At 38.8% G+C, this 21,067-nt stretch overlaps 1 protein-coding gene across 5 annotated transcripts in view; it reads right to left on the minus strand.

The window, feature by feature from the left end:
- SLC25A21 (solute carrier family 25 member 21) overlaps window positions 1-19,801 on the minus strand; it is a 233,236-nt gene extending 213,435 nt beyond the window's left edge. Inside the window, exons 1-2 of one of the 5 annotated variants that reach the window (XM_085582137.1) lie at window positions 19,603-19,801; window positions 13,099-13,149 (exon numbers count right to left, since the gene is read on the minus strand). In XM_085582137.1, the coding sequence (XP_085438263.1) occupies window positions 13,099-13,149; window positions 19,603-19,669 (118 nt within the window). In that variant the 5' untranslated portion in view covers window positions 19,670-19,801. Of the gene's footprint in view, window positions 1-2,097; window positions 4,871-13,098; window positions 13,150-19,602 lie in introns of all 5 variants that reach the window. The other 4 variants (XM_085582145.1, XM_085582136.1, XM_085582138.1 and 1 more) reach the window with 4 other exon arrangements.
- Window positions 19,802-21,067: the final 1,266 nt, after the last annotated feature.

Genomic DNA, 21,067 nt, shown 5'->3' on the forward strand with positions numbered 1-21,067 from the left:
TAGGCAACAGGGAATATGGGCTACAAAATGTGACTGTCCGCTTTTAAATATCCATTTAAGGAAAAAATGTCAGACAGTTTTGCAGTTGTAAATACAATCTCAGCCATTATAGAAAAAATAAGACAGTATATGCAGAACGCAAATGTATCATACATTGGCCCCTCTTCCAACCCCGTTTCACTTATTTTTGTGACAGCCATTCAAACATCTTAAGTATCAAAGATGTGACTCATAGGATAAAATATGTAAGTTCTGGCAGTAACATATTTGTATCTACTCCGGATTTAATAGGTGCTCAAATTTACTCATTTGCTACTGAATTCCACTAATAACTGTGTGAGCCACTAGGTCATATATTAACAGATGCACATTCTTGTTCAGTGTTAAGAATAGAAGCGTAGAGGGAAACCATCCAAGTGTAAAAGTATTACTGGAGAGGGAAGGAAAACTTAAGGAGGAAAACTACAGGATTAAAAGCAAAAACATGTCAGAATAACAGAGGTATATCACCTGTTAGTAAAACATTTAAGAAGCATTTGTTTATATAGCTAACATTTTAATACAAAACCAAAAAGCCAAGCCGCAAGCTGTCAGTGGCAGTCAGACTTCAAACTGCAGCATGCAAGCAGATGCTTTGCAAGGTGATGGCATTGAGTGGGCATTGTGTCTGCAGCTGCAGGACCACCAAGGCCAGCATCTGGCTGCTTTCCAAGGCTAAAGTTCCAGGTTTTCACAGGTAATGTTCTCATTCCATCAAGAACACATTTACACTGTTCACAGAACTGGGGTTTTTTGAAGCCAGAAAATTTGTGCTGACACCCATAACATTAGTGACAATGTTTGAAAGTAATAGTTTCTATGAGTGTTTATAATATATTCATAATTACTATGAATGCCTGTGAACTCCAGACTATGAATGGCTCAAAAGCCAGTTTTCTTCCATTTTAATCTAGAGCTAACACAGGCAATATTCCATGCAAAAAAATTACCTTTAGTTTAAATATTTTCTTAATCAAGTGTTATATAACAGAACTTTTCAACTAATACCATACATTCCTGCAACAGTTAGAGACTCATCTTTAATTACTTCCAGTAGCTTCTTAATTTCAGTATTTTTTATCATAACACATAATTATCTTCCTATTGAAAAGACTGCACATTGCACACCCACCCCCCCCATGGTTAGGCTTCTGTTTGAATACATGATATCAGCAAAAATATAACAGCCTGAACATCCCAGCAAGAAATTTGCTTTTGTCTCCAAAAAAGACAGCAGGGAAGCACAACACTGCCATCTCCACCTTAAATGCTGAAGTACAAGTATCACACACATAACCTAGCAAAAAGATTATAAAATATAACAAACGAGCACATGTAAAGGGTGCTAAAACTTTTGAGAGCAAATTAAGAAAACTACTATCAGGCAGAAAAAATAATTTTAATCAACCAATGTAGTATACCCAAAACCCATCAGACTCAACAGTGCCAAATCCAAGAGGTGGCAGAGTAAGCAAGCTCTCAGCCTGTCCAGTCTCGCCCATGACATCAAGTGACTGGCATCAGAGAGAAGGCATATCTGAAAGTGTCTTATGCCTTGTTTCATCTGTCACTGTTCTGGATGTGCTGGCTCTTCTAGTGATGGACTTACACACTGGCAAGTAGATGACAACTGACTCAACTGCCATGGATGCAACTTGTTTGGCTTCTCCACCTCATATACATCAAAGAGGGTTATAATCAGAGCAAAGTACAATATGAAGCCTGATATACATTCCTCAGACCTTAACTCAGTTTAGTATATGTTCAGTGGCAAACCAGTATTACAAAGAGTTTATTAAGGTTTCTGACAAAAAAAATAAAAAACCAAAGAAACAAACAAACAGAAACAAACAAACAAACAAACAAACAAAACCAAGCAAAAGAGCCCACCCCTACCAAACCAAACAAAAAAAAATTTAAAAAGAAAGAAAAAAAAAAAGAGTAAAGCCTTCCTTCCCTCTTAATCCTCACACAAAGCTGAGCAAAGTCCTTTTTCCTGCTGTGGATTATTTAAATACACGTCTTCCTTTAATGGTATTTGTTAAAGCTTCAGGTTACCTGAGAAGCAGGTCCTACAAGGGAGACTATGGAAGGTGACAAACAGTTTCATTAGCTACCACAACAGAGCAAGCAAATTAAATTGCTGATGTGTGTTAAGCTGTGGGTGAAGTTCAGAAGCGGAAGTGCTCCTGGCACCCACTGCAGCCTGATCAAACAGGTGAGCAATCACACGAGCCTGCTGCTATCAGAACCATTACCTACTCTGCTGTCACTGACTGGGAATCCCTGCCAGCTCCTGCAGTTCAGGCAAATAAACTGACAGAAAATCATCCTATCAAAAGCAATTCCGTTTCTGCCACTTAAGCTCTTTGGATCAGTTCCCTAAAAGGTCAACATAATTTCAAAGAGTTTGCTGACACAATATGAACAAGCATAGATAAAATAGCACCACCTCTCTTCTTCATAGGTCAATGAGGAACATTACAACAGAAGAATATACTGTCAATTTAAGTGCACCCAGAATCTGGGCACCAGATAGTGACACAAAAGCTACTGAGATGACAAGTATGAGATGAGAAAGCAACTAAGATGACAAGACAAGAAAAGTGTTCTTGTAGGCTTTTGGCTAAGGAAGAAAATGGGACTTGTGAACTTTATCCCCACCAATAATGCAAGTTAATTTTAAAACCAAACAATAAATGGAAAATCTACAAAATATCAGACTGACAAGCACCCTATTTGGTATTTTAGTTTTGCAAAGTGCTGGTATACAAACAGATAACACACAAGTCTAATCTAGCCAAGGCATGGTTTGGACAGGAAATTTCCAGAAAACAAGAAGTTCAACATACAGAAAGTTCATGTTTAGTACATAGGGAACTTTCTTCAAGAAACAGTCTAAAAACCTTGGGACTTTATTGCTTTAGGCAACAGAATGAGAAGAAGGGACTACAAAAGGCATAGGAAAAACTCAGGGCCTTCAACTATTTACCTAGTTTGTAGATGTGAAAAAAAAGGAATACTGTATTACATACACAAGGAGGTAATTTGGAGAAGATCACAGATGACAAATATTCTCCCAATCATCAGGTTCAATACCATCAAGGTTCTGGCAGGGACACAGAGGAAAACAAAGCACACAATTGTATGGTCAGTGCATCCTGCCACTTAGATCCTGCTTGGCACAAATGTTTTAGAAAAATATCTTAATCACCTGATGTTCTACGTACAAAGCATGACCATCAAAGTTCTAGAAAAAGCCAGATTTGCTGAACAGAAGCAAAGCAAAATAAACTTTACTTCCATTAAATAGAAACAGAACTGGAATGATGTTAGGACTGTCAGACCACTGCAAGACTATAGCCTTCAAAAAAGAGAGCAAAACACCAAACATTTGCTGGACACTAAACAATGGAAGGAAAATTATGCTCAATCCAAGTCCCAGAAGACAGACTTCAGCCTCTAACTGGAAGCCAGCTGGAGATGACCAACATATAGGGGATGCAAATCTCAATAGAAAACAAGAGAAATTGAACAAGCCACAGGCATTATTGAAAGAATAACTTCTAAGGCAACCACTGACAATTCCCTTACATCACAGTTTTAAAGTCTGAACTAGAAAGTGAAGACAAAACCAGCAAGCAACACTGTTAGTTAAGCATAAATAGGCTCAGACAGAAGACTGCTTTGGTTTCAGCTCACTTTCTACAATAAAATCAGGAGAGGTGGAGTCCATGAACTTGATGTCAGTGGAGATTACCATTTGTGCACCAATCAGAAATACACTATTTCCAGATCCTTTCATAAAAGGCCAGTGAAATCTGGTTCAAAACACAATGGTGTCAATGTGACTTTACACACCTAACTTGGATAAAAGAAATGAAATGCTAAGAAGAATTTTGTTTAGGTTTGAGGTTTTGTTTTAGGTTCTAGATGTTCTGGAACATGACAGGAAACATACACTGAGAACACTGCAGTCATGAAAGAGGTGATAGGAAAAGATACCAGTGGTACATCAGAACAGCTTTCCTCCTTCCCTGCAGAAGTTTTGTATACAAGACTCGAGAGTTATGAGTTTTCCACATTTATGGAGGTCTTCTGTGCACCATACAGCAGTTATTACCAAACACATTACATCTGATCCACCAGTAATTAACAACAGGTTGCACATTTTAGAAGTACAAATTCAGTTTGCTAGATTTTTCAGCTATAATCTCTACAGCCTGCTACATAAATACTTTCCCCCCCACAGATATAAACAGAGAATGTAAACTATAAGAGAAATGTAATTAATTAGCTATCACAAAAGCCATTTTCTCCAGAGATATTTATTTTAAATTACTTCTTTAAAAGTTTTCCAACATTTATCCAAATGTCCAAACACAGGTGAGGATATCAGTACAAGTCTTGAGCAGGATTTCATAGAAACAGAACCTAACAGTTTGTCTCAGATTTACAAGTAACTTTAAAAAATAGCATTTTTAGTAGTGTTCGAGTCAACAGCTTGGGTGAGATGGGATCTTCGGTAGCCAGCTGGACATCAGCTTAGGCACTGTAATGCTTAGAAAGCTGCTGCTTGATTTCAACTGGACACTTCAGTAAGTTCAAACCCACAGCCAGGAAAACAATTTGGCAACAAGTCCATTCCTTTATACATACAGGGAGTAGCCACCTGGTGTTAGGAGTGAGCATGTTCACATGCTGGACTTCACAGGATGTCTGATGCAGATCTAGGACAGTTCAGAAGAGATTCAGGGAGTGAAAAACTTCCATTGATTTCAGTGGAATTGGGATACTGATCAATCTCATATTTCAGGTACCTACAGTTCCCCTAGAAATGAGGTATAGAGTATAAATTCCTCTGAAAGTACACATGAAAAGTTAACGTATTAGAGTCCAAAAAGCAAAACAGTTAAACCCATTATTTCACTTTTCAGAAGATTTAACTGACCACTAGAAACACTTCACATACCATTACACTTTCTTATGTTTGATCTGTACTATTTTACCATTTTGCAAAAAAAAAAAAAAAATTAAGATTCAAAGACCTAGGAAGAGAGCAAGAATAACAAAGCAATACCAAAAACAAACAAGAAAACCACCTCCCCCAATAAGAAACCAACAAAAAAACCACAAAATCCACCACCACCAACAAAAACTCAAACAAACAAAATACCACAAAAGCACCAAATGAAAAAAACCCAAACTCTTGGAAGAGACAACTCTTGGTTCCTTGGCTTCCTGAGCTAAGCCAAGGAAGCTCCAAATTTTTCCCTGGACTCAAATCACCTCGGTCTGTTTTGAATTGTTCAGTGAGCAAAAGACACCCAGGTTTTGCTTATACAGAATGCAAGCAGTCCAAATCTTGCCCATAGTCAAAACTATTTATACGACAAACTTGAATATTGAAATGTTTGCAAAACAATTAGCAAACATATAAAGTATGTTTGATTTTTACAAACAGTTCAATCATCATACAAAATGTAATGCAGTAATTTATTTCTCTCTCTGAATTTAATCTCTTAACCAGAATAGAGTTTGTAGTCAAAACAAAGACAAAGCAAGCTATCCCTAATTCCAGTTGCAGTAGATAAGGTTTCAGCTCTATTGTTGAAAAGGAATTTGTAGAACATTGTCTCTCTCTAAGTTTTTTAATTCTTCACAGATTTTTCAATTAAGGTTCTAGGTGCAATTATAGATTAATTAAAACATAGGAAACAAAGATTTATATGTTAACAAGATTTAGACTGAATAGAAAAAGCCCAGTTTAGGACTGAGCTAATGATTGTGATACCATCTCTACTTGACAGCAGTGGTTTTCTATCAAGGATGTTATCTTTATTCAGTACACAGAATGCAAACTACTAAGTTGGAGTAACAGCAGCGTTTATTCTTTAGGGTCCTTGCTACTTCTACAAAGGACTACAGGAAAGGAAAAAAATAATAATAAAAAAAGCACATTAAGGAAGTTTAAACAATCTCATCCTCCTTGCTCCCAGGGCTTTTTTCCCTGTTTCTCTACAAGTTACAAGCATAAAACTTTCATAGCATCCCAATAAAACTGTCTAACTCTCCTTGCAGGTGTCTGTCTTGAGGCACCAGAGAGGACTAATCATTCCTGCAAACCTCAGCACACCAGCTGAAGTCTTCAGGGAAAATACTCAAGTAGCATAAGGTAATTCATGCATAATCAAGGAAAAAATATCAAATTTTGTATGTGTAAGTGATAATATATTACACAAGAAGATCGTGAGTATTTAAACAGAAAGCCATTATTTTTTCCACTCACTGAAAAACATACATTAAAAAAGGGAAAAGCCGTTATGTAACAAAAGGTAAGATTACACTACACAAGTATAAAAGTTATTGCCCAAGTTACTTCAGCCCAGTTCCAAGTATTCACTCTGCAAGACTAAGTAAGTGACAAGTCCAATTAACAATGTTATGCATCAATTGATCAATATTCTTTCAATACTTTTAAAGAACATTTCTGAGCTTAGAAAATCTGTGTAGACAAATCTAACCACAACACTGCAAAACTGCTTTATCTGCAAAATTTTTATAATTTCATTCTATACTGCTCCTTATAGTCAGACCAACAACTGACAAGTGACATTTTCAGAAGATGCTTAAGGGCTATCTCTTCCAATTTTATGACCACTCTGCTTCTTGGGACTCTTAAGAAGATAAGTTTCCATTTATTTTCCAGATTTATAATCTATATCCCAAATCTTAATCCAGGAAGAACAAAAAAATAATTTCTGCTTACAGTAAATTCCATCACATAGGTACTACACATTCATTTATTAGGTTTTGATTAGACCCATGCTGTACAAAACAGTTACTGCCCATGATTAAAATACATTCATCTAGTAGCAAAAAGACAGAATGAAAGTTCCTTTTTCAGGAACAGGATGAGATCTCCTTTCATTCCCCTTGTGAAACATGATTTTTACACCACTCTTGACCCAACATCCACTCCTACATGAAAGAGGCTCCAAATACTGCAATTTCAGTTTTTCCCAGAAGAGGGCTACTCCAGTTCTAATGCAGCAGACCTCAATGAGATTACAGAAAAACGCTGCATGTGCTGCCTAAATTGAGCAAGGTCCACTCTGCATAAAATACTTTTCCTTTCTGCTGCCCACATCAGCCTTCCTAATCACAAATTACAGAGAATCATAAAAAATTCTGTCCCACAGAAACTTTCTCAAGATGTTTATTTTGCAGGCTGAGTGCTAAGCATCTGAATAGTGTTTTTGTGCAACACTTGCATCAGTCCACAAAGTATCCTACCAGTGACAAGAATGCATCTCTTAGTACAATATTTCAGTTATAGCTAAAATTTATAATTATGATTATGAAATATTGAGACTTCTCAAAATGTTGTTTGCTATCACACATATAGTCGTATATAGTCATCCACATTATTGGGTGCATCTTGAGAAGCTTTTACTTGTTCAAAACCAGAAAGTAGTAAAAACATTTGCAGCTGTTATGGCCTATAATGCAGTCTTCAACTCATGCTACATTTTAAGGCCCACCATAATCTTTACCAAGTTTTGAGGCTGCTATAAATGGCTTGGTAAATTTGGTTTTGAAATCAATGAAGTTTTAAAGAAATCTGTTTCCCATTTAGCCCTGCAACAAGACACAATATTTTCATTTGTAAACATGCTGTTTTATAATCAAACATTTTCTGCTTTTGACAGTTGCCTGAAATAAAATCTACTGAATCTAATAACTTACTTTAAAAATAAAGCAGTACCTTTTCAACATAAATCTTTCAATACTTTCTGCACTGCTCCACAATCCAACATATATGGAAAGATTTTAAGGAAAATTTAATCGAGTGTCCAAATATAACTTTACTTTAAACATTAGGTCATCTAAACATCTGTCTCCAATATATCCCTAGGGATTTAAATCAAATGTCTGCTAAACATGTACAATCATTTTGAAAATAAATAACAGAACAAATTTAGTCTTGATTATGATTATCATGCTTTTTAAAAGGAAACATTTATTCTAATAAGAAAAGTCTGAACTAATTTAAACTTTATAGACATTAACTTAGAAGAGATTCATACTCTAAATAAGACATTTCTTTCAATTTAGTCTAGTGTCTAATAACATTCATGGGTTTGTATCTGCAGAAAGCCTATGTGTTTTCTTCCTCCATTTTGGAAATGCCTAATCAATAAGCTTTATTTCTCATCATATTAAAAGTGAAAATTTTCAGAAAGGAGAAAAGTTGGTTAAAAATCAACAGAAAAGATTAATTTGTTTTCTTTTTGTCAACTGGGATGGCCATCATCATATTTGACAATAAGGAACAATATGCCAGTCAAAGCATATAGCATACTGATACTTATTTTCACTGCTTAGAAAAAAACACAATAAAGACTGTTTTAAGCAAGGACTGTCTCATTACCCAGTCAGCATTACAATTTTGCCTTGTAAAATTTTTACTAAGCAGTATAATTAATAAGTGGTAGCCATGCTCCCCCTGCTTAATGCAACAGCCTCAGTCCCCTTCAGGATCCTAGTCCTATTTAGGAGAGGAGAATTAAGCACTTGTCTGCAAACACAATACTTTCTTAAAAGTCACATTGCTTTGGCTCTGCAATAACCAGAGACTTGGAGATGAAATAACTCCTCTTTTTGATGATGAACTGATCCCAGGATGAACTAGTATAGCAACCCAGAAATAACAGAGGCTACCAAGAATATGATGAGAAAAGCACCTAAAACAGGCACTGGATGCAATGGTTTGAATGTGCTGCACGAACAAAGCAAACACTCTTGCTTTACACACTATTGTGCAATTCTGACAGAATTAAGGTGTACACACAAGATTGTGCTGCCACTGGTCAGCACCAATAGCAAGACAATGTCTTGGAAAATAAGGTCTTCTAAAAACCTATAAGCATCCTGACACTTTGTTTTCTACTTCTTGCCACGGGATTATATTACGCACATGTGTACACCACCAACATTGCAAACCTGCCTGTAGAGAACATGCATGTAACCAACCTAAAAACCCCCAGTGTATCATCACAAATCTCAAGCATTCATAACTTCATGGCTCAGATCCAAAAATTTTATCTAAAGATCAGGAGCACTATCTTTATGTTATTGTTTAGTTCTTAAAACGTCTACAGTTCACAATTTCAAGATTTAATGCCAAAATACTGAGGATAACATTCGGTTTTAAACTGAAATGATAATCAAACTTTCAAATTCAGAAATTAATCACATAGCTCCACAAGCTGGAAGAGACATCAAATACCACAGAATCCGTAATGAAGAATTAAATTTTGTTTCTGTGCCTCTGATTATGGCAGTTAGAACCATTGTTTTCTTCACCATGCCCTTTATGTTTTACTGAGTTAAGTATATTATCGGGAGCCAGATGACAAAACAAAGTTGAGGGATATTTACTACACATGCAAAATATATACTAATTTTGAAAATCAACCCTCTAACTAAATATTAAGAAACAAGTGTTAGTAATAACTCTGTTGCAAAGCCACTCAGAATGGGGTCTAAGATGAAGTGAAATAAATAGTGCAAAGAATTTTGCACTGAAAGGGCTGAAAGGGCTACTAAGACTTGCATTTGCTTTTGGGAGTGTTGCTCTTTGGGGGCACCAGCCACACATCTGCATACTTCAGTATAATAAAAACAGTAAAAAGTCTAGGAAACTAGGATAACACACTGAACTGGGAAATGATTCATTGACTAAAAACTAAAAGATGACCCATAAACTGTGTTTACTGACAAAAATTGATGGATTGAAAATGATCCAGAGGGAAAACAAAAGCAGCTGTTAACAGTCTAGTTCAGTGATTGAAAAGCAGACCTAAAGGCCAATTACTCCTGCATTTCCTTCCCCACTGTATGGGTGGGACTTCTCAACAACATTCAGACTCTCGCAGTTATTTTCTCATCAGAAAACCACCACTGTAGGCAACTGAAACATTAATTACGTGTTTCAGATGTTGATGCAATGGTATCTAATTATAATCATTCACCAGGATAAGACATGCTGCAGAAAAAAATGCCAGGCATTTATCCTGTAACTGGTCTAATTTCAACACATCCGAAACAGTTGATCTTAGTACATATTTTCTGTAGAGAAAATGCTATCTTAAGGTGGCTGATATTTAAAACTTTCCTGCACAAATAATAATAAGACATCAGCGAGTGAGAGTTTCATATTATAAAAACCAATATTAATTTACTTCATCCAACAACAGGACCAGTGTTGGTTTCCACAGGCAGCAAATATAAATTAATCTCCTCCAAGGGGAAAAAAAATTGTATGTTTTCAAGTCCAGTTGAAGATGAGCCCCTTTAAGGCCTTTATGATCAAGACTGAGATGCTTGAAAATCCTTAGAGACATCCCTATTATCGATTCATTGCAATACTGATTTTCAAATCTTTCAGGTTCTAGGAGTCACATCACTATCTGAAAAGGGTTTTTTCCCCCTTGTCTTTAGCCTTTTTACCTCTTTTCATTCCTACCAACCCTAATCATAATACTTCAACCAGTCTGAAAAGGTCAACACAATCATTTTTCAGAGAGAATTTCAGTATCGTAACAGACGAGTTCCTCCATTCTCAGGGGTATGATTTTGAGTGTCTCCCACCCTGCTAGCTTGAAATGGAAAAGCAGCAAGTATAAAAAAAAGAATGTTTACATGTGTAAGGACATCCAAGGTAATATCATAGAAACTAAGCAACAGTTAAAGGAAAATTTGTAATATCATCACTTAACAGGCAAAATGGCCAGATTTTATGCACAGAAATAACCAGAATCAGTTTTCATCTTCTCTTCTAGAACATTGCCACAGAAAATACATCTACTGTTATGAAAAGTCATGCTTTGTTGCTATATGTCAGAATTATATTCTTACGGCATAATAAACTTTGGTGTTACAACAATTTAACATGGATTTGAAGATGTACATCAGTCACTAAGCACAACTGATGAAACAATAAATAGTAATGAAAAATTGTTCTTTGTGTCAATATAATCTTGGTTCACAGAAGCTGTAACAGCTTTAGAATTGCCTCTCCAGACAAAGCATTTTTTGCCTACAAATTTTAAAACAGGCATGTTCCAGTATTAATTATTTTGACTACCTACATGCTTTTACATGTATAACACACTGTTACACAGTATTATTTAACTTTAAAATCTGACAAGGAAATTTTATCGATTATTTTGAAGAAATGTGTATGTTTAAGCTTTTATGCTTTGCTGTAGGTCTCTTGAAGGAAGTTAACAGAGGCTTACAGCAGTGTGCATGTAACACAGCAGTCTTTGGTTATAGATTGGCATTGAGAGCTTGATGACATTTCTGCAATATTGCATAAATTGTATACTAAAATTAAAATAATCAAGAGTGAAATTTCTCACTGTGGAAATCAGTAGTTATTTGCATATTGATTATACTGGGACATGAATATAGCCCAAGTTTTTTATTTATATATAGTATCTTAGCATTACAAACATCTATTGACCTTTACCAGTGATACATCACCACTTAACAATTCTTGTGCTTAATTCAATGACAGTCTAATTCAGTGCCATTGATTGTGAGGTACAGATATGGCATTTAGTGGTCATTACTTATCAGCATTTATTGATCATTATTTATTTGACATCCTTAAGCTTTTATTTCGCATATTATCATTCAAAATTACATATGTTTATCTTCTTATCTGCAACAGCTTCAACATACATTTTTATCACTCTGCCGCAGGTAGGGAAAAAAAAAACCCAAAAAACCAAAACACATTAGCATCTTATTGTAGTATTGCACTGCCATCTTGTGGACAGTAGATCGAATGAGAGCAAATAACTTCATTTTTCTGCAGGTGATGTTCATTTTGACAGGTTCATATTTTTGTGGAGGGTGCAAGACGATAAGGGGTGAGTTTTTTCTCAAAAAAACTTGTTACTCTAAAAACAGTAGGAAATTGATAACCTTTCTGAACACCCTCAGGCTTACCATACACACACGTGAAGGATAAGTGCCTTATTACACCCATAGAGGATTCTGTGCACAAAATGTTTTGCCCCATTAGCTAACACGCCAGACTATATAAAACTCAGCCAACTTCTCATTTTTCCCAGTGTATCCTATTTGGAACAAAGACACACTTGGAATTATGAGGTGGCTGCAGGGTTCTCAAACCAAGTGAGTACCAGAGCAAGTCTGAAATTTAAGCCCCAGGTTCAACAAGCAGTTTAGTATGAGCTGCATCTGAGTCCACCGACCAAAAAATTCTTCTTCTCAGAGTCCCAGATTCTACAGAAAGCACTGAGGGTACTACAGGTGTCATGATAGAAATTATGAAAATTCTTAGTTTGTTTCTGTCACTGTCACATAAACATGTAAAATTTGCTTCACAGCTTAACCCCCATATAAAAGCTATTACATTAAAATAAAATCATCAAACATAGCTTGAAACACTTTTAAGAGCTCCAAATGGCTGTTCATGAGTTTCTGGTACACTGCAATGACTCAATCAAACGAGATCAGTTCACCCTGAACACTCTCTGGACAGAGACAGAGTTGAGGTCAATGGCCATGTGTCTAAGTGGAGGCCAGTGATGTGTGGCATCCCTCAGGGCTCTTGCCTGGGACCAGTGCTCTTCAGGTCTTCATCACTGGCAGAGACAGTGAGACCTCTGCGCATATGCAGATGAACTGAAGCTTGTTGCAGTTGACACAACGGAGGGACAGGATTCATGGACAAATTTGATAAGGGGGCCTACAAATACCTTATGAAGTTCAAGAAATCCAAGTTCAAGGTGCTGCACCTGGGTCAGGCAAGGAAAGACAAGAGTAGATGCTGAGACAAAAAGTCATTGAGAACAGCCTTGGAGAGAAGGACTGTGATTCTTGTGGATGAAAAGCTGGAGGTGAACCAGCAATGTGCACTCACAATCCAGAAGGCCAACCTTATACTGGGCTGCATCAAGAGCAGTGGGGGCAGGCCTAGGAAGCTGATTCTGCACCTCTGCTCTTGTGAGACCTCACCTGCAGTGCTGCATCCAGATCTGGAGTCTTCAGCACACGAATGACATGGACCTGTGGGGAAGGCACAGAGGAGGCCACAAAGATGATAGTGAGTGAAATATCTCTCCTACAAAGACAAGTTGAGAGAGCCAGAGGTGTTCAGCATGAAGAAGAGAAGGCTCCAGGGAGATCTTGCTGTGGCCTGCCAGTACCATAATGGGACTTATTAACAGGAGGGAGAGGATCTTTTTATATGGACAGATAGTGACAAGATGAGGCAATGGCTTTAAACTGAAAGAGGGAGGTTTTTGATTAAATATTATGAAGAAATTCTTTACTCAGAGGGTACTGAAGTGTTAGAACAAGTTACTCAGAGAGGTTGTGAATGCCTCACTCCTGGAACTCCATCAAGGCCAGGTGGAACAGGGCCCTGAGCAACCTCATCTGGTGAGTGGCATCTCTCTCCATGGCAGGAAGATTGTAACTAAATGATCTATAAGATCATTTCCAATCCAAACTACTCTACAATTCCATGATTCTGCATTGCAATTTTCATTTGCTCCTTTTAAACTAAAGCTATATTGCAAAGTTACTGCTTCTTCAAATTACTTAACTGTCTGAAAATTTAGAGGAATTTTGCTAGCTTCCAGCTTTGGATATTCAGCAAAATGTATGAAAGCTCATGAGGATTTCATTAGTTTCCACTAAAACTAAACAATGTTTTCTGTGGCAACCCAATAACATTTAATTCAGTTAGAAGTATACAAAGCAAACAGTCCTGAATCTCTTTTAGATTCAGATATTCTTAGAATGATCTGCTGGTAGAACAGGGGAGACACAGAGACTGAAAAATGTTACAGAACTAAAGTCTGAAATGCTATAGTAGGTGGGAAAATACACTGAAAAATTTCTACTGGGAATAGCTAACAAGGTAACTTCAGCTGGTTCATTCCACGGCATTCTGCATACTCTGAACTGCTGGTCACTGCTCTGGTCTGCAGCATGCAGCTATATTCTATCATGTTGAAAAATATCACATTGCATGGCTTTGAATTGCCTAGGAGACCAAAGCCAACAATTCAACTATACTGGCTTCAAAATTAACATCAGTTTCTCAGAACTTCCCTGGGGGCTCTTCCTTATTTCCACTGAAGTCAAACTGTCCCAAATACTGTACTCCATCATTTCCAACTCTTAACGTCCCAACAGTTTCTATGTCCTCCCAATTTCTACAAACATACTGGAGGAGGTTCAGGATATCTGATATCTCAGCTTACACACAACCTTATTTTGGTCTTCTCTTACCCAAAGTTCTCCTCACATTGCCAACCAGGAAACTCCTGTACAAATCTCCTAGTCCAACGCTGGCATGCTATTAATTTCTCAGACGAGCAGAGAAAATGGCTTTATTGGTTGCTTCTAGTGCATTCCTTTGTAGTACTTTAACTTGTAGAATGTTTCCTTGAAATGATTTCTTTTTGACTGCTTCCCATCCTTAGCTTTTTAATTTAAAGACTTTGCTAACATCTGAAATACCAAATCAAGGCAGTCAAGGACGCCAAACATGTACTGTGGCCTTCGATAATATTTCAGCCTTAAGTGACTTCAGATAAAGGGAGAAAAGAAGGTTTAAGCCCTTTAAAATTTTATGCTTTCAAGTCAAGAAAGTTACAATGTGTAGCTAAGTACTTAGCTAGTTGAAATGACCTCTGAGCATTAACTGATTATTTTAATAACATGTGAATGCCCATTGCACGGTTTAAAAGGAAGAAAAAAGCATCCAAGGAAACACGGAATACTCTTCCCAACTTCAACTCCTGGAAAACTGTCATAAAAATAAAAACAAGTGAGAGGGAGGGGAATAATTAGACTATTTTCCTGCTGTTTCAAGTGCTTCCTGTACATCTATCATGCTCCCTCTCCCACTCATAGGGACAAAGTAACCCAAGGTGTTTCACAGAGTATGCTGGCTAGTGTACCTTGTAATGATTTTTGTCTGTCTAATGCCTCTTGCAACAGGAAGAGCAAGCACTGGTTTTAATACTGTATCTGCATTTGACAGTCTTAGCTTGACAAGTGGCTTTCCTGCTTATAGATCTGGTTCAAAGAAGTTGCTGCTATCCAGGTTAATCAACTTTTCTACTCCTGAAATAAAACATCTCTCAAGAGAAAAGGTTTGGACTTTCAAAGGAGCTTAAGAGAATTAGACTCCCAAATCCTATTAGGTTTCAGTGCAGCTGAAAACCTAACTCTTAAAAAAAAATTAAAAAAAAAATTAAAAATTGGAGCTGAGAAGTACAGACAGGAAGAAACCCTGCTGTTTCATGAAAATATGAAGAACAGGGGGAAAAAATTATCAGCTGAATTATCCTTATAAAGTAACTGGTTTATTTTATTTTGTTCTGACTTTTCCATATTCATTTTACAGTAATTAATTTTGCACTTCATGTTCATTTATTAAATGGAATTAGGCAAAGAGACACACTGAATTTTTAGCAGAAAAGTACTTAAAGATTGGTTAAACATTACAGATCTGAAAAAGCAATCTATTTATCACTTAATAAATATATAAAATAAATTATTCAAAATTTTTACTTCAGAGTTTTAAATGTTTATAGGTTATTTGTACATGTATGGAAGAAAGAGAGGTTATCATACAACTACATATAAATTACAATTTATTTACGTTACATGTGGTTTTAGCTAATTGTTTCCCTCTGTAGTTTTTTGTTATTAAAAATCAAGAACACACCTATGTCAAAAAGAAGCATCCTAAAATCTTCAGGATAACTATATGCAGCCATCTGCCTTTACTGTGCCATAGGTATCTGTGCAATTGTTTATGACATTTGCACTTCATCGTTCAAACTGACTCAACAGCCTGTTACAAGTATGTCTTGACAAACTAATCTGAGTGTCACATAACATACTTTGCACTACTGAGCTCCAATCTATGAGGAAAGAAATATCCATTGACTTTGTATTCAACACTATTGTTTTAATTTCTGCCTTTTCCATACAGGCAGGCAAAAAAAAGACTTTTTTGATCTTTGTGTTTTAGAGAAACAATTCTTGTGACTTGAACCCTGCATTGACTGAGCTTCTCAAATAACATTTTGAAGAATTGCTATAAATCCAAGGAAATCAGAGGCTCCCAAGTTGTTCTTTTCACAATGATTCTTAAGTTTAGAGTTGATTTTCCATTTTATTTTTTTTGCTATAAATTCCAGACATGCCTTAGCTTACTAATTAACCACTAGAGAAAAGGAGCATGCCTGCAGTTCCCTGTACTAGAAGGTTCTGAACTCACTAACAAAGTGCCCCAATTACATTTTAATCAAAGGTCCTTTTTCTCACTATTGTCATACACCCAGGCAAGCAAATAAAACCAAGTATTTTGAATTATGCTATTAACCTTCATTGAGGAATCTGAAAGATGGGACAAACAATGCCAGCAGAAGTAACATAAACCAAGACTGAGCAAGACTTTGTTCATATTCAAAATTTCATTCACTCTGAGGAAGCAGAGCTTTCTATTTCACATGAAGTCAGATTTCAAGCCACATGAAAGCAGATGCACCCCTTGTCACAGACAAAGGATGCATGAGATTGGTCATGCTTGACTCTTACAGTTCAGTTACAGCAGAGAGCTGGTCAAGTTTAACTTAGCAATGCCTCTGACAGCCAATGGTATGCTTATATATTTTCTCTTAAAACACTGAATACTTTCCTTTCTCCTTCTTCCAGCATACCAGTATCTTCCATTTTATCAGTCCTGTAGATTAGCGGTCATGCTTGATTTCTTTTTTTCTTTCTCTTCCCCTATCTTTATTAAATCCATGAACAAGTCCTGTCATCTTTCACAAAGCATCAAAAAATCCTTTTATACTTGTTCTGCCAGCTTAGGTTTATCTCTAATAATTTTCCACTCAATCTAGCAGAATTACTTCCTTTTGCATGAGACATGCAGACACTAAATAACTTCTCATTTTACTTATGCAGGCAATATTTCTGACCCTTCAATTACACCTATTGGGCTGTGCCATTCATTCCCAACCACCTCAGTACTTTCCTACAATTGCTTTGACAGAGTCCAACTCATAGTATCTTTCTTAGAAACCAGTAACTAAGATTAATTTGTGTCTGTTTGGGGGTTGAAGGTTTTTTGGGGTGGTTTTTTGGAGGGGTTTTGTTTTGTTGGGTTTTTTTTGTTTGTTTGGGTTTTTTGTGGTTTTTGGGTTTTTGTTTGTTTGTTTGTTTGTTTTTGTTGGTTGGTTTTCTTTCTTTCTTAATACCAGGCTGTGGTCACTCTAGGATGTCTGTGGCATTCACTTGAGGCCATGAAACAGAACAGAACACCTACAAAAGTCCTATGTCCTCCTGCAGAGACAGTCAAAAGCAATATAGGGTGGACAAAGCAATATCGGGAAACTAAGGTCAGGAAATAAACTCAATCCTTTTGTCCTTGCTTCCACCTTTTCTATGTTGTAGCTACACTTGCCAAAGAAATTTAACCATTAGACTGAAGACCTCAAAACTCCAGCCTTTACCTTCTACTTTCTATATAAATTAGCAGCAAAATACACCACTGATTTTTAAGCATCTGTTAAGCAAGTTTTCAAGTTTCAGCCATTTCCCTCTAATACACTTAAGAGCTCCCATTTGAAGCACACATATAAAAATCCCCTGGTACAATTTTAGTGTTGTTCAGACTCAGATAATAAATCATTACTGGTTTATTTCAAAAGAAATTAATAGAAATTTCTGCACAAATTTAAGGCTAGTGACACAGCTAAGGAACTTGCCTGCCTGACAGGAGTTTAAGCAAAAGGTTGCCAGCATCTTTAACATTATGTCTCTGGACTAGATCCAACAGGCCTCTCCTCTCACATTATACTTTTTCTAGAAAGTGTTGCATGCGGATCAATAGTCTCCTTGAAAATTCTCTCACCCTAATACAGATGCCTACCAGATTACCAAATATTTTTCATTTATCTAAATCACAACTTTTTTACTGTTGTGTTAGGCAATCTCTTCTTCTACAAAGAGAACCTATAGCAAAAACAGGCTCCTGCCAGAGGATGGTAACATAGTGCATTAGATCAATCTGAATCACTAAGGCACAGGCCAACTGCTAAGGGCAGACAAATCTGTCATCTTGCAAAACATCTGGTGGCAAAACACCTCACTATCCCTTCAGGTATGACGGTTTTTCAAGAGTCTAGGACAGAGTAAACCTGTCCATTCTCTCCTATAGAAAGATGGGGGTGGTACCAAGCAGAATCAAAAAAAAAAAAAAACTTTAGAATTTCAAAGGCTGCAGAAAAGCTACATAAACAGTCATACAATACATTGGAAGGTCAGGGACAGCAGTCATACAATACACTGGGACACCAGACTTCTCCACTTCTGCTATGACATCTCTCACTGTCAAGGGAGAAGGCTGAAAACAAAGGGCATAGAGAGTCACTAGCATGAAAATAAACTGCTCAAATGTGTGTTGGTGGCAGGAATGCATAGGAGTGGATTTAGAGGTACAATGGGAATTAGAAGGAATGGAAGACCAGGTCACATGTCATGTCACGGCCACAAAGGTCTCAATCACAGGAGAATTCTTCTTGTGCACATTACACTGAAGCATTACATAAGACACAGCAACATTACCATGTAGCTCTTCTCTTTCATGTAAAACATGACAGACAGCACTTAGACCTCAGAAGAGACATTAAGGAACACTTAAACACACACTACATAATTGAAATATTAACAAGATTTACATATGCAGACTGAAACAGCAGGATACTGTGTTAAAATCTCCTACACTGCAAGCTGACTTAAGTATTTGTTCCACTGGGATTCAGGTAAGAAACCGGAAGAAATTGACTAGCAATGCTTTCATTGCTAAACAGACGTGTACGATTTTGACATTTGTAGCTTGCAGTACAATCAGACTACAAATGAATGAGTAATGTCGACATTCCTAAAAGTATTTCAAAAACCCCACAGGAATGCATTTCCACTGTATCCCTGCATTGGTTTCTCTGTAACTCAGCGACGAAGAGCGTCACGGGGAAGGTGTCTGAGCAGGGCAGCTACGTTTTCAGTCCCGTATCCAGGCGCTGGAGGCGGATCCCCGCCGCGGACTCCCCCGAGCGCGGTTCCAGCCCTTGGGGCCGGCTGTGCTGCTGCCGTTGAAGGGGCCCGCCCGCCGCTCTTATCGCCCGAGGGGCTGCAGGCGTGCGTGGCGCAGATACACCGCGGAGCCAGGGAGCGCCCCTTCACCCCCGTGCCCCACCGGCGGGCCGAGCACCGTTACAGAATTTGCCCCGGGACCCCCGGGCTTTGGTCGCCTCCGGGGCCCGCCCGCGCCGCCCGGCGGGGGAGGAGCCGCCGGTGAGCCGGTGCGTTCCCCGCCGCCCGAGCAGCGCGGAGCGGGGGAGGCGCGGCCGCCGGCGCCTCAAGTTGGCGGAGCGCCGGCGGGGGACGGGCAGACCCTTCCCGCCCACGAGGAACGCGCACACTCACCCGCCGAGCCTCCGGCGACGACTTGGTGAGAGGCCTCCTGCAGAAAGCCCCGGGGCTGCCGAGCCATCCTCACCCGCGCCGCGGCGGCGACGAGGGGGAGCAGGCGCCGGGAGAGCGGCCGCGAGCCGGGCCGAGTGCGCGCTGGGCGGCTGGGGAAGAGCCTGAGGGGCCGCGGTTATCTGCGGGCGGGAGGGGGAGCCGGGGGCGGGGGCGCCGGGCTGCGGCCCCGCGGCGGCCTTTGGCAGCCGGCCCCGGGCAGAGGGCGGCCCCGGGCGGTGCGCGGGCTCGCAGCTACGGGCCACCGCTTCCAGCCGGAAAGCGGCAGCCTCTCTCTCTCTCTCGGGGCACAGCCGGGACGGCCGGCGCTGCGACCGTCCAGGCTGGGGCGGGGAGCGAGGCTGTGGCACTGTCAGCTGCCGTCCCCTGCTCAGGCTCGGGCCGTACACTCCCGCTTCGGGGCTGGTGCTATACAGCGCGCATCCTGCTCCCCATCGCTGCTGGGACCCAGCTAACACCCCCACATCCTCTGCTCCTCAGCTTCTAGGAAGGGTCGCTGGTGCCGCTGGGATCACAGGCTGTCTTTTTGAAGACTGCTGTCCTTCTAAAACCTTTAGTCTAAAGGACGCGGGTATTTTGTCGCTTGGAGAGTAACTATTACATGTATTACAGGGACCTGTGGACCCATCTTAGTAAACAAAACGGTGACAGGGCATGGGCTGGAAGTGGTGGGACATAGCGCTATTGCCGACAGCCTCCAGCAGTGCTTTCGGCAAGGCCAATTTCTGCTTTTCCAGAAGATGCCCGAGTACAACGTGGGGGACAGCATGGGCTCATCCCAGAGGTAGCACCATTCAAGGGCAAGACAGTTAATAGGGCTGTTCTGATACATTAGTTTGCTGGGTGCCTGTTTGTGATAGTTTAGCCACAAATGTTGCTAACTGACTAGAGGTTCCAGCTTTGAAAGGAAATGTAGCTTTTTGTAACGTAGAACAAAGATTAGAAGAAAACAACGGGTTTATTGCTACTGAAAAGGACGGGAACGTAGGAAATGTACAGAGAAGTGTTAATAAAATGCTGAAAGACTGAGACCCTAATTGTAAAAAGGAATAATAGTCAGGTATAGCATTCAGTTATATCACTTGAATGCATCAGCAAATAAACAATAACATGGAGTTTTGATCTATATAGGAGCTGAGTGTGGATTGCTGTGGGAATACAGAATAACTCCCTTAAATTAATAAAACTTGAATGTGCTGACCTTTAAGTAATTAAAATCTCAACTTCAAAGTTTCATTAGCATTTGCCTTAGTTCCTTTGGTTTGGCTCCTTGATAATGCTGCTCAATAAATACTTCTGGATGATCAAGTCTCCAGTGTTCCCTATCATCAAGAAGCAGATGCTGAAGCATTACCACTTTTTTGTTCCAGAGATGTAACTCTCCTTGTGCAATGCTCTATTGGATACA

Source organism: Lonchura striata, chromosome 5 (assembly GCF_050655825.1).
Source record: "Lonchura striata isolate lonStrDom1 chromosome 5, ASM5065582v1, whole genome shotgun sequence".
Lineage (NCBI taxonomy): Eukaryota > Metazoa > Chordata > Aves > Passeriformes > Estrildidae > Lonchura > Lonchura striata.